Source organism: Synchiropus splendidus, chromosome 7, assembly GCF_027744825.2.
Source record: "Synchiropus splendidus isolate RoL2022-P1 chromosome 7, RoL_Sspl_1.0, whole genome shotgun sequence".
NCBI classification, from domain to species: domain Eukaryota; kingdom Metazoa; phylum Chordata; class Actinopteri; order Syngnathiformes; family Callionymidae; genus Synchiropus; species Synchiropus splendidus.
Window position 1 is genome coordinate 11,015,116 of NC_071340.1, and position 12,654 is coordinate 11,027,769.

At 43.3% G+C, this 12,654-nt stretch overlaps 3 protein-coding genes across 3 annotated transcripts; 1 reads left to right on the plus strand and 2 right to left on the minus strand.

The window, feature by feature from the left end:
• Positions 1-277: 277 nt before the first annotated feature.
• znf367 (zinc finger protein 367) lies at positions 278-4,128 on the plus strand. The gene is made up of 5 exons (XM_053870151.1): positions 278-778; positions 1,447-1,597; positions 1,680-1,799; positions 1,931-2,069; positions 2,173-4,128. The coding sequence occupies exons 1-5, from the start codon at positions 503-505 to the stop codon at positions 2,426-2,428; spliced, it is 942 nt and encodes a 313-aa protein (XP_053726126.1). The 5' UTR covers positions 278-502; the 3' UTR covers positions 2,429-4,128.
• A 19-nt stretch (positions 4,129-4,147) lies between these two features.
• On the minus strand, positions 4,148-6,743 carry slc35d2 (solute carrier family 35 member D2). The gene is made up of 12 exons (XM_053870152.1): positions 6,575-6,743; positions 6,464-6,497; positions 6,309-6,395; positions 6,178-6,245; positions 5,881-5,952; positions 5,750-5,818; positions 5,569-5,671; positions 4,969-5,061; positions 4,795-4,862; positions 4,657-4,735; positions 4,502-4,584; positions 4,148-4,395 (listed from the first exon to the last, which is right to left on the minus strand). The coding sequence occupies exons 1-12, from the start codon at positions 6,697-6,699 to the stop codon at positions 4,278-4,280; spliced, it is 999 nt and encodes a 332-aa protein (XP_053726127.1). The 5' UTR covers positions 6,700-6,743; the 3' UTR covers positions 4,148-4,277.
• A 3,621-nt stretch (positions 6,744-10,364) lies between these two features.
• On the minus strand, positions 10,365-11,623 carry ccl27a (chemokine (C-C motif) ligand 27a). The gene is made up of 3 exons (XM_053871377.1): positions 11,519-11,623; positions 10,829-10,946; positions 10,365-10,752 (listed from the first exon to the last, which is right to left on the minus strand). Exons 1-3 carry the CDS (start codon positions 11,580-11,582, stop codon positions 10,632-10,634), a joined length of 303 nt encoding a protein of 100 aa, XP_053727352.1. The 5' UTR covers positions 11,583-11,623; the 3' UTR covers positions 10,365-10,631.
• Between the last annotated feature and the right edge of the window lie 1,031 nt (positions 11,624-12,654).

Consider the following 12,654-nt stretch of genomic DNA (forward strand, 5'->3'; position numbering starts at 1 on the left):
CTGATTGGTGCAGATGACGTGCACAGGGTCACGGGTTTACCATGACGAGCCAATCACGGCTTGCGCGGACATGGTTTTTGAATCTCATTGGACAGCGGTTTTATGACCAATCACAGACGCGCTCGTATATTTGGGCATTTTCATTGGCTGTGTGACACACGTCCGAGTGCTATGTGGCCGACATGATTGGTTACTTTCGTCACATGGTGCTCGATTGTGGGACCCTATTGGTCAGCCTGCTGCTCGAGCGCCAGTTTGCAACGCGGGACAACGTCTCGGTGGGCGCACTCGTCAGTCCGTCCCTCGCTGTGTCAGTGGAAAGACTTTTCCTCGCTACTTTGACGGATACCGGGAGAGGTCGAGTGTTTCTTGGCTGAGAGGAAACTATGGGCTTTTTTTCTCCAGACTGATTGGGCCGCGAACTTATATTGGAACTTTGAAAACCAGCGCATTTTAAAGCTTCATAACTTTCTCTCGCAGCTTCCGTTTTGGAGTGTCCGCTATGGCCGACAGCAAGCAGCCGCAAGTCATTTTTTGCAACGACTCGCCGAAGAGAGTTCTGGTGTCAGTGATCAAGACTACCACACCCATCAAGGCTTCAAAATTGGAGGCGATGACGCCGACCAGCCCTGGCTTCAGCGACTTCATGGTCTACCCCTGGAAGTGGGGCGAGAACGCCCACAATGTGACACTGAGTCCGGGATCGCTGAGCGGTGCGTCATCCCCAACCGGTGCCACCAGAGAGGGCGACATGTCTCCATCTCCAGACCAGCTCAAGGTAAAAACGCATGAGGGGAGTTCCGTGATATCACACGCTTGCCATAACCTGAGTTGGAGCCTAGCGCATGCGCCTTTTCATTCATTTCTTTACGTGTTGAATAGTCGTAAGACCTTGTTGTCTGAATTAAAAGTAAATCAGGGTTGCATGAGTGAGTAAAATGTGGTAGTTTGTGTGGATGCGTTGACGTTTTTGACAAGCGCATGTCCGATATGGAGTCATTTAAAAAAAACGCCCGCGCAATAGGGTGTGACGTGGTGGCTTTAAACCCCAATCACTTCCTGGTTCTGGAGCAGCTGCTCATTTGTGACGTCCCTCCGCGCGCCAAAAACCTTTCCGGAAGTGTTGAACGTTTCACGCTAACCTGACCCGCTTATGTTTTGAACTAAATATTTTTCCGCCTGACAAAAATTATAGGTATTGTTTGTAAAAGTTAACATTAAAAACCAATATACTCGTAATCGATTTTCAAGCACTTTACTTGGTGTGAACGATTTGTAAAAAAAAAAAGTTAAAAAAAAAAAAAAAAAAATATATATATATATATATATATATATATATATATATATACCAACCATACTAACCAAGTTAGCCTAGTAAGTGGCCATTTGCCTCCCGTCTATTTTGAAAGGAATGTAAAGTGTTGAACAGTTTCGCTACCCTGGCAGGATGGAATCAGAAGAGGGCGTCCTCGAGCCGACACCGTCCGGGAGCTGATCAGTGAGGGCGAGACTTCTTCCAGCCGCATCCGCTGCAACATCTGCAACCGAGTTTTCCCCCGGGAAAAGTCTCTCCAGGCTCACAAGAGAACACACACGGGTGGGTGTGCCTCATGCAAATGCTGGCTGGTTCCAGCAGCAATTGTGACACCACTGCATGTTGTGTCACTCTGACCTTGCAGGTGAAAGGCCATATCTGTGTGACTATCCTAACTGCGGGAAGGCATTCGTCCAGAGCGGTCAGCTGAAGACTCACCAGAGGCTGCACACCGGAGAGAAGCCTTTTGTCTGCTCAGAGAAAGGTAGGGTTTGGCTAAAACTGCTTCTTTTTTTATTTGTCATGTGAAACCAATAAGACGTTTTCCCATATTTCCCCATGAGCAACTGGGTAAACTGTGCTGGAACAAAGCTTAAAGTCTCTTCTCCCCATCAGGATGTGGAAACCGTTTCACTCACGCCAACCGTCACTGTCAAAAGCATCCATATTCACGCCTCAAGAGGGAGGAACCCAAAGAAGGACTGGACAAGTCTCAGAGTGTGGACAACAAGGCTGTGGCCGAGTGGCTGACAAAGTAAGTATTATATTTAAAAAAAATCTGATGAATTGGAAATTGATAGCTGAAGCCACTGGAAAACGTTTGCTTTGCCAACTACCATTTACTCATTCCTGTGCAGGTACTGGAAAACCCGTGAGCAGCGAGCCCCCACCACCTCCATGGTGAAGCCCCAGGGGAAAGCCAGAGCAGAGGACCAGGAGCAGCAGGACCCCATGGAGTTCCTCCAGTCCGATGAGGAGAATGGAGACATGGAGCTCATGGAGGAGGAGAAGGGAATTCAAGGCGGGGCCGCCAGGCGTCGTTTGCAGGAGCAGCGAGAGCGCCTTCATGGTGCGCTGGCTCTGATCGAGTTGGCCAACAACCCATCCACCTAAATCCCCTACTCCCCATGCCCTCCTCCTGCCGTATGTGCTGTAGCTAGAAATCACAGATCAGCGACTAGTTTTCTATCAAGCTTTGATGCGAAACTGACCTGAGACCAGTGATGCGGCCGGCGCAGTCACACGTTCCCTCCCCCACCTTCTCAGCACCAGGAAGCTATTGCACCTTATTCAGCTCTGGTTTGATCCTCTAGGCTGCTATTGTCGTAGTTTGACTCTATGAAGAATGTCTCTCTGTCTCTTCCGCCTTCAGAAGGCAAAGAGGGAGCCTATCATGTTTTTAATATTTCATTTTGCACTTTGAAGGTAACGAGTCGAAGTATGGTGTGAGAGTGTGTTTTTGGGTGTATATAAGGATTGAGCTCGGACTGAAAACAGGGTGAGGTCGAATATAAAACGTGTTTAAGATTCATCTCCAGCATCATAAGCACTAATTCACCGCCGCTGGTGAAGGAAGGTTTTTGGAGAGTGTTACTACCAGCAGTTTGAGCTTTTGGTTTGTAAGTTAACAGCTCATCCACGTATGCTTCATCTAGTTCAAACAGCTTTAATACGGAGTTCTCCGCTTCATAGTCAAATATTGGTTCCTCACTTGGTTTCATATTGTACGTCGAGCCACACATTTGTGCGATGCTAGAGAAATGTTAGGATGCTTGTCTGGCCAAATTCAAAGTGATGCGTACAAAGATGACTGAAAACACTTCCAGGTCTCATCTGTCTCTTCAAAGAAATTAGCACTTGAACCTCAAACTGAAACCTTCCAAGGAGAACACGAACACATCAGCAGCTTGTTTTCACTTAGTTGAGAGTCCCCTAAAACAGCTAAATGTTTTATATTGAATTAAAACCAAGTTTTTTTCCAAGTCAATTCAGCGTAGCTTCAACTTCATATCTGACTAAAGTGTCCACCTTGACTAAAACTGTCACTAAAAAAGTCACCACACAACAATGGCGGCAGATGTTTATGTAATTGGAAATATTCACATCATCTCTAGCACCTCTTCAGCTGAAAACACTGTCTCGTAGTCACTCACCATTAACATGAGAAATAACTCAAGTACACGCATTTCCTAGATTGTGTGAAGCTGCAACTAAATTCATAATCTTTTGTCGTGTCAAAATCGCTTCCCGTCGGCTGCCTTTTATATTAAAAGGTGGCAAATCTGACCTGTTCAAAGGTAAATCGTACCATGCTTCTTTTTTTCCTCTGCTGATGACACACTGAGAAAGGGAAATATTTTTCACCATGGAGACTTTGGAAATCTCCAAATTCCAACACTGTCACTGACGTCCAAGAAGCTTATCATGAACCTGACACTGCAGCGACACTACAACCTGAACACTGAATTGACACCTCACATTCATATTTTAGGATCAGCTCAACAAATCTAGCCCTTGTGTTGTAAAGCAGTTGTTGATAATCAAGACGCCAAATGATTTATTTTACCCAACTGTAGTATATTTCCAAAACGATAACGTCTAGACTTTTTTTTTTTTTAAAGAATTATGGCATTTAATATATTTACCTTCCATTTCTTAGATTGTTTGAGCACAATAAACTGAGCTTTGAAGTTTAGAATCTTTGCTAGTGTGTGTGTGTGACGTGTTCTGGTTCGCAATGTTTTTGTTACACTTGTTTTTTCAAAGTAGGATTTTCCCTGTTCAATCATTGTTGCTCTTCAATAAACATCCACTGAAGCTGAGGTTTGAGTCGGTGGTTTATTCAGTCGGCACCATTTCATTAAATAACAGGAGTAGAATTGTTCGTACTGGATTACAGTAGAAAATCTAAAATGTTGACTCCAATGTGGAGCAGAATAAAACTAGTGGGTAAACAGTATCGTCATCTAGAGGGTAACTCCTGAGGTATTTCGATCTTCAGATGCGGCGTTTCTTCGACGTTGCCTCCAGATGTTCTGTCAACAAATGTCAAGTAGGAGTACACGAGGCCCGCTGACATGCTAGAAAAAAAGGTATTTCAGTTTCAGTCCCCACAACCCGACCCAGGATGGGAATAATATTACAGTCGCCTGTTTTGATGTTTTTTCCTGTTTGACATTGACTTACCAGATGCTGAGTCCGAGGAAGTTGGTCCATGTGAAAAGATAATCCTCGCCAACAACGATGCCAATGAAACAGACCACTACATTCTGTAGCAAATTGCATTGATGTTCAGTTAGACAGCAGAGTGGAATCTCTTCAGGATCTAGCTTCATCCATACCTTTATAGAGCCCACTACTGTGGTGGTGAGAGCGGAGTTGTAGTGGCTGCACAGCACCAGCGAGTACATGAGCAGGAACCTGAGAGGGACGTGACGTTAGCTCAGAGGAGCAAATAGGACTGAGCGTGAGCAACATACCCGTTGATGCAGGACAAGAAGAAACATGTCAGAAAAGTGGCTTCAATCCAGTCGTCATACATCACAGCCTGTGGATTGAAAAATACGGAAGAAATAATCATTATAACCATGAGGTCAGTCTCACGGTTATGTTGACAATTATTTTGACACTATATCCTCGTGAAGAAACCCCACCTGGTGCAAGTCTCCAGAGAAGGCGCTGGCCAGTAGAGTGGGAATGACAATGATGAGGGCGTTGTAAAACAACACCCCGTACTTCCCAAGGCCCTAACAACACAAACAGACAGAAACAAGAATGACTTGGCTGCAGATTGACTCCTGTAGGGGAAAGAAAGAAACATAATATTGATGGCAACTGTCTTGCTCCTCATGGAGCTACATGGAGATAGATGACTGTAATAACTTATAAATAATGAAATTGCACTTGACTATTGTGAATGTCATATCAAATGGTTTTTGTTTTTTCCAGAGTTTGTGTTTACCATAAGAAATAATGTGCTTTTGCTCAGTGCTACACACACAAAATATGATGTTTATCTTTCTGTTGAACCAACAGTGACCTCAACATGCACGTTTGTTATTTTGTAGTACAACTTGGAGTCAGTTTTGGCCTGTGGGAGAAACCCACGCCTGCACAATAATGACGCACACAGAAAGGTCCATAAGCCGGACTCAAACCTTCTAGCTCCGTTACTGTAAAATATATATTTTTTGCTGTAGAAGTGTCTGAACCCTGCAGTAAAATGAGCATTAAATTGGGAGAGCCATGATCACCTCAGAGCCGAGTTTCTTCTTGGTGTACACAGTGTTGGCAGCAGTGAAGGCGTCATTGAGAAGCACAAAAGTATAACCTTCCATGTCAAAGGCCAAATCAGAACTGCAGGAAAATAAACACATATATTTTTTAGCATAGCTCAAGACACGGCATTCTAATGAAAAAGCGTTTTGATATTACCTTGCGGCGACCATCGCACCAAGGACTATGGCTGCTACACAATACACCAGGCGCTTTGGAAATGTTTTCCTGTAGATGAGAACATTCCTAACTGGAATTGAAATCATGAAGGTTTACGCTCAAAAACTTACCGCAAGACATAGAACTCCATGACCATTGTCATCAGGATTGTGAATTTCCGCAGAACTGTAAACATTGGGAGGCTGAGGGAGAAAGACATTTTACGGATTAGTGGACTCCATAAACGTGGTTCAATAATTGAATTGAAGTATTTCTCCCGCACAGTTTCTTTAGCATCTTACTGTCATTATTAAGAGTGATGTAACAACTCTATAATACCGGTCCCCAGATCTGATGAGCTGTGGCCCAGTCTGTCGTCCTTTCTGTCCATTGCAGTATGAACTGAATCTCAAACCATCGGATCTCACCTGAGCTTTTTTGTGCTGGCCAGTCCTGTGATGTGATTCCCCACATAAAGTAAAGGCAGAGGGAAAATCTGTCGATAAAACCAGTCATCAAACCTCCGATATGGTCCATTCTAAAGGTGATTCAGCCTCACTTTCAGCACAACGCCTTTGCTACAGTCTTGGAACTGGATTCTCCTGGTGAGTTTGGCAGCATACAGGACGAGAAGGGTGGTGACCATCTGAGCGGAGCACAGTTGTGTTACAAGCGCGCGTGTGTGTGGTCAGATGCAACACCTGACAAGCTCACCTGTCCAACCCCGAGACACATGTAGGACGGAAACCTGCACAGACAACCACGCGCGACGTGAGGGAACCCGATCAGTGCGCGCCCGCGCGTGTGCGAGAGAGAGAGACCCACCTGAAGCTCGTGAGCACAGTTTTATTCATCACCGTCATCAGCAAAGAACTTGCGGCGTAAAAGATGGCGGAGAGCAACTTGAGCAGAGGCGAGGACGAACTTTCCTGAGAGCCTTTGGCGAACATCGTAGACCAATTTGTGAAAGGGTCCACTTCCTCATGTGGACGGAGTTTCCTGTCAGTGTGGACAGAGGTTCAGACACGGGGGAGGGGGCGGGGCCACGGGCGGGAGTGGGTGGGGCCACCGTTACATAATTCACAAGGACCAACGGGCGACACTGAGATTCTCCACTGAACAACATATATTCAATAACTTCACAATCAACATGCCAAATGAAAACGCAGGTGTTAAAACTGTTTCTTTTTATGTCAGTTAGTGAGTCTTGTATGCGTGTAAATCAGAAGAATGTAAGTATATACATTATGCTCCTGCTTTGTTTGAGTGTTTGCATATATATATATATATATATATATATATATATATATATATATATATATATATATATATATATATGCTAACCGTTAAAGATATAGCAAGTATAAAGTGTCTTGGATACCTTTATAGTGTTGTGATCTCGCTCAAATGACAAGCAGTAGCACAATTTATGCATATCTATATCTATATATCTATCTATATCTATCTATCTGTCTATCTATATATATATGTAAGCTTCGTGCAATTGTTGGATTTACATTGTAAAAATGGTGCTACTACTATTTGTGAGACCACACTACAAAGGTAACCAAGACATTTTTATACTTGCTCTATCTTTCGCGGTTGAATTACAAACACACACACCAACGGCTCCATCCACTGTTGTTTTCAAAGCAGCGGTTAAACATTGACAGACGAGGTGGCAATGCTTCAGGCTTTGTGCTGTTTCCAAATGATTTGTTTCCGGAGCTGGAGAAATCAGAAGCTTATTCGCATCCATGTCCACAAATCTTTCTGAAGGAAAAATAACATTTCCATAAGGCGATCTTTTCATGATGCAATGGAAAAAACAAGCCTTTACTCTCTATTTGACATTAGTGAATGAATTATTAAACTAGCTAACAAGAAGAGAGTCTCGGGGACTGACAGGGCAACTGCAAGAATGGTTACACACATTCACAGCCAGAAGAATGATGGTCAAACTTCAACTCCCAGAGAAACCATATGGATTCCTGTCTCGCTGTGGAACACGATATGGACCTTTTGTGCTCTAAGTGATTGTGGAAACCGCATCGCAGCATGAACATCCTCTTTTGCTTTGTTTATTTGAAGAGGACGCGGAGGGAACAACAGCACAACAGCGGCATTCCAGGAGATTCTGAACTTGTGATCCCTGATTGACGAAATAGCCAGCGGACTATGATTAAAAACAAAAAAAAGAACTTTTAATGAGACAAGCAAACTTGGGAAGTGATCATTTGTTTTGTTTTGCCTCAGTGGGCATCAGAAATATTGTGACTCCCCAGCTCCCGTGGGAGAATTCATGTATAAAAAATGAATTCATCCCTAAAAAAAAAAAAATCTATAAAAATATATGAAAATAGTAATGTCATGATAGTTTTGGCTACAACATTAATGTACTCGATGATAATTACACAGTAAAATGCCAGAAATTCATGAACATCACAGCAAAAAATAATGCTAGGTGCTACATGCTAACTTGTGCAACAACAGCCTTGGTCAAATAATCTTTCATGTCTGCTTGAAATATATTCAATGCGTCCTGGGGTTGGTAATACACATTGAACATTTAGAATGAAATTGAATAGTTAATATAGAGCGATAAAAACGTGAGCAGTGCACCATGTGAGGGCGCCATTGTCGACACAAAAGCCAAGCCGTGGCATGTCAATGAAACAGGAGTCATGACAAATGTGAATGCAAACCCGGTATATACAGTATAAAGCGTCAGGTCGAAATAGGGCTGGATGAAGATGATGTTTATCAAGACACAGATGAAGTGGAAAAGTGGCCGCTCCTTCTTATAGACTGCAGGTGGAAAGTCTAGCTGAAGCTCAGACAGTTGACTGGAACTCTTGGCAGGACTCACCTCTGACTCATCACCTCTGCCCCAAACCCTGCCATTGTTGGGGAACAAAATATCTCAGCACATTGTGTCACAAAAAGAAAGTACACCAGAAAAAACATGGCAAAGAAATACGATTCAAATGCTGCTACTTTATGCAACACAGATACTGCAAAAATGCACGACTGGAGACATTCACTAGAGCTGCTACTGCAAAGATAAATGAAAAAATATATTGCTTTCTGTTTTTCAATTTTTTATTGCACTTGGCAAAAAATACTGCTTACATGCTGCAGGGGGAAAAAAAAGCTTTTTGTAATGGTGCAACTGAATGAGTTCTTTGTTCCCATGAATTATTGTTTCATGCACACGTTTTACTTATTTCAGAACCACAATTTATTTATTTTTTGCCATGTCAGGCTTTGTGTGCAATAAATCTATTTAAGGCAGAGCTAAATGATGTTAAGATGTTTTTAAAATCTCTGTTAATTATAGATATTTATGACTTTGTTTCACCCTCCGCCGAACCTGACTGATTAATTCATGCAAATATCCTGACTTGGCGCAAAAATAAATCAGTTGGGAAGATAAGCCAGGCAACATTGCTCCCGGCAACTAGCGTCTTGATGAAATAAGTCAGACTTTTGGAGAACAAGAACAAACAGATTTGTGATTTCCCGTAAATCCACCTGGAGTTTCACTTACAGGAACATGAAGGTGACACTGATGTCGTAATTGTTGCCATTGTCCCTTCATCACCTGAGGACAGACCAGAGTCTTCAGTTAACATGTTGTCGGTCTGTGGGACAAAGCTTCAGTGCTCCGTCCACAGCAGTCGGCCCTGCTCCACCACGCTGTATTCTTCTAATACCCATGTTAAAACATCCTTTTCCAGGACAGTGGAAAGGTTTCACATGGATGGTGTTCAGTCCTGATCTCTCCTACTGTTTCCCTCCAGCCTTCTTCACCAGCTTGTAACTGTGTAGCCTTCATGGCCCTTCCCCAGCACACCACTCTGAAGAGGTTAGAATCGCCATAACACTGTTGTAGCATTCAAGACTGGTTCTGGTTTCAAGGTCTTGGTTGTGTCATGAAATTGAGTGCTTTCAAACTTGGTCTCAGCCACGCTGGGCTCCGGACCTGAATGGTAACTTTGTGCCCATCAATGGGGGAAAAAATAGAGGTAAATGCAACATTTTTGTCCTCAAACACTGATCCATTGTGTAAATAGATTAACTCGACAAAATGTTACGTGTGGTGGATTGTAGGTTTATTTGAATTTATGATGGCAAATAGACGTGTGTGTTTTATATGTCCTTTGATCTCTGTCTTGGACTTGGTGAAGCGCCACCGTGTTCTTGGTCTTGACTTGTCGGACTCCAGGTGGGGAAGGACATATGATACGTTTCAGGGAAAAGAGAGGTTCTGATAAAGAGGCCTAAAGAGAACTAGATGCCGGCCCAGAATTCTATCATGTTTAATAATACAGAGCTGAGCCAGAAGGCAAAGCTCTTCAATGAAAATCATGTCCACTCCCATCTGGTCAAGAGCAAAAGGTGGAAGGGAGCCATGCAGGTGAGACTCATCGTAGCATGACACCTTCTCTGCATTGAGAGAAGCCAGTACACGGCAAGCCAGTGAGGATGCCTCCGAGATGCCTCTCATGTTTGTACAACAGCTTGGTGGTCTGCGCTTTCCTCAGATACTCCACTTGGCCCTCCACTGTCTTTGTACTGTACAATGAAAAGCAAACGCACTGATATTGGCAAGTTTTATTTGAGTGCTTACTCAGCATGTTGGTGTTACAAGTCAGCAGACAACAAGCCATCAAGGATTCATGCTGTCAGTCTATTCAACATCCAATGTTGCGGACAGTTATTTTTTCCACAATAAAACGATACAATGGAAGACTTTTATAAACAAGGGGGAAAGATACAGCTACACCATCACCAAACCATGCTACAGGTTAATATACTTGCACCCAACTACCAAACATGAAAGCCATTATGGTGCCAAACGGAAATCAATTCCTGGATTCTAGATCCTTTTTTCGGCCCGTTTCTGCTGCAGCTGATTCATCCGCATCTTCAGCTGGCTCAAGGCGAGCTTCTCTTGAGGATGAGCGCAGAGGGGCTTTGACATTCCTTTGACGTAAAAGCTGTCGGAGCAGACGGAGGGAAAGCGCACATTTAAGATCTCACCGTGAGCAGCAACAGCAGTGTCAGTTTGCTCACATGACAGCTTGGATGTTGCAGGCGCCGTTGCTTCGCTGGATCTCCCATTTGTAAACCTTGATCAGGATTCTTTTGGGGATGTTGGTTTGAGTGGTCATGCAGCATTTTGGGATGCCACCTGGGAATACAGTCGGGAGGAAGCATGTGTCAGGCAGGTAAGTACTGTATACGCTATCACAGTTAGTCATTTAGAATTTCAAACTCATGAATGAAACCCACACTGAAACACTGAACACGACAGTTCTGCAAAACAATAATATATTGATATATTCAATGTTATTGGATTAGATTAGATTGTCTCACAGTGAATCATTATATATTCAAAATAAATGTCGCAACTACAAAATAAAACTAGCGATAATTATTTCAAATATTGCCCAGCCAAACAAAGTCAACATTTAGTATTATAAATACAGAAAATATGACAAATCGAAATGAGTCAAAATTAAGTTAATGTAAGGAATTCAAATGTTTTTTTTTTCTTCTCTGTATTTATGTGTTACCTTTCTCCGATACCAATGTTTTTTGTGACTTGTAATGAAGCAGAAAACTGCATTGAAGACAATGAGATAATGTTAATTTTTCATATGTTGCATGATCTTTAAAGATTGCTATAATGATGGAAAAAGATGAATAAATGAATCACATATCTTCGTAGTTGCAGCTTGTCTCAGAACTGGAGGCGCTTACCTTCGGTGGAGGTGACGGCCAGCGCACACAGGCAGACGACTACAATCACAACTTTGAGATCCATGATGGTGAACAAATTTTGGAGAGAAAAGTTCTGCCCTTGGCTTTTATACACGGATGCTGAGGACACACCTGAGCCTCCCGCCCACCCGTGAGCCAGCGGAAGGAGACCATCCCTGAACTGAAAAAATGAGGCCAAAGAGAATGCAGGAGCCTCGATGAAATCGAATGTATGCCAACTCCGGAGGAGAAACACGTGAGGGAAAATTTAGTGTGACAGGGACGAGCCACCACACGCTCTTCAACTGCTGTTTGCATAACCCTTGCTTTGACTGATAGGTGCAGACAACATGTCGGAATCCTACACATAGTAGAGTGTTGGTTAAAGGTTAAAACAAGTCATGGAGGAGGCTTTGCAGATCAGGTATGTCAGCAAAAAATGACAGAAAGACTGTTTATAAGGTTTGATATAAGAAAGCATTATCAAGCTACGAACAATTTAGAGTCACCAATTTACCAAGGAATGTTCCTGAACTGGCTGCAGTCATCAATTTTGATTCTCTCTCTCTCTCTCTCTCTCTCTCTCTCTCTATATATATATATATATATATATATATATATATATATATACAGTGGTACCTTGGTTCTCGACCACAATCCTTTCCAGATGGCTGTTTGAGAAGTGATTTGTTCGACATCTGAATCTATTTTTCCCATTACAATGAATGGAAAAAGAAATAACGCGTTCCAAGCCTTATTTTGTAGGAGTGAATGTAGAGTTTCTGCTGCAGGTGCGCTGTTCGTCTATGTGTGTGGCCGCTGCATGTGGGAGGGGTTGCAGAGTGAGTGACATCTCTCCAGAAGGGAAGAGGTGCCCGGTGCGTGTCCAGCTCTGAATGTGCGCTTCTGTGCAGTTTGGCTGTGACAAAGTCATAAACCAAGTCACGCTCTGTCCCAGACTCGCCTCATCCCTGTCCCAGCTCCAGCCCACAACAGGACATCAAACCCTGGAGTGAGCGCTCCAGCCTCGGAGGTGTGGAGAGCGAGCACCTCCCCTGTGACACTCTACCACGGTCCAGTGCGGAGACAGGAAAGGTTTTACACCTCAATATGAAGAAAAAACAGTCAGTAAATGT

Coding starts and splice junctions, on each gene's coding strand:
- znf367 (XM_053870151.1), top strand. CDS start 503: ATGGCCGACAGCAAGCAGCCGCAAGTCATTTTTTGCAACGACTCGCCG. Junction 779..1,446: donor CATCTCCAGACCAGCTCAAG/GTAAAAACGCAT, acceptor CTACCCTGGCAG/GATGGAATCAGAAGAGGGCG. Junction 1,598..1,679: donor TCACAAGAGAACACACACGG/GTGGGTGTGCCT, acceptor CTGACCTTGCAG/GTGAAAGGCCATATCTGTGT.
- ccl27a (XM_053871377.1), bottom strand. CDS start 11,582: ATGGATCTCAAAGTTGTGATTGTAGTCGTCTGCCTGTGTGCGCTGGCC. Junction 10,947..11,518: donor GGCCGTCACCTCCACCGAAG/GTAAGCGCCTCC, acceptor CTGTATTCCCAG/GTGGCATCCCAAAATGCTGC. Junction 10,753..10,828: donor TGCAACATCCAAGCTGTCAT/GTGAGCAAACTG, acceptor CTGCTCCGACAG/CTTTTACGTCAAAGGAATGT.
- slc35d2 (XM_053870152.1), bottom strand. CDS start 6,699: ATGTTCGCCAAAGGCTCTCAGGAAAGTTCGTCCTCGCCTCTGCTCAAG. Junction 5,672..5,749: donor GGTGCGATGGTCGCCGCAAG/GTAATATCAAAA, acceptor ATTTTCCTGCAG/TTCTGATTTGGCCTTTGACA. Junction 5,062..5,568: donor AGAAGAAACTCGGCTCTGAG/GTGATCATGGCT, acceptor TTGTGTTGTTAG/GGCCTTGGGAAGTACGGGGT.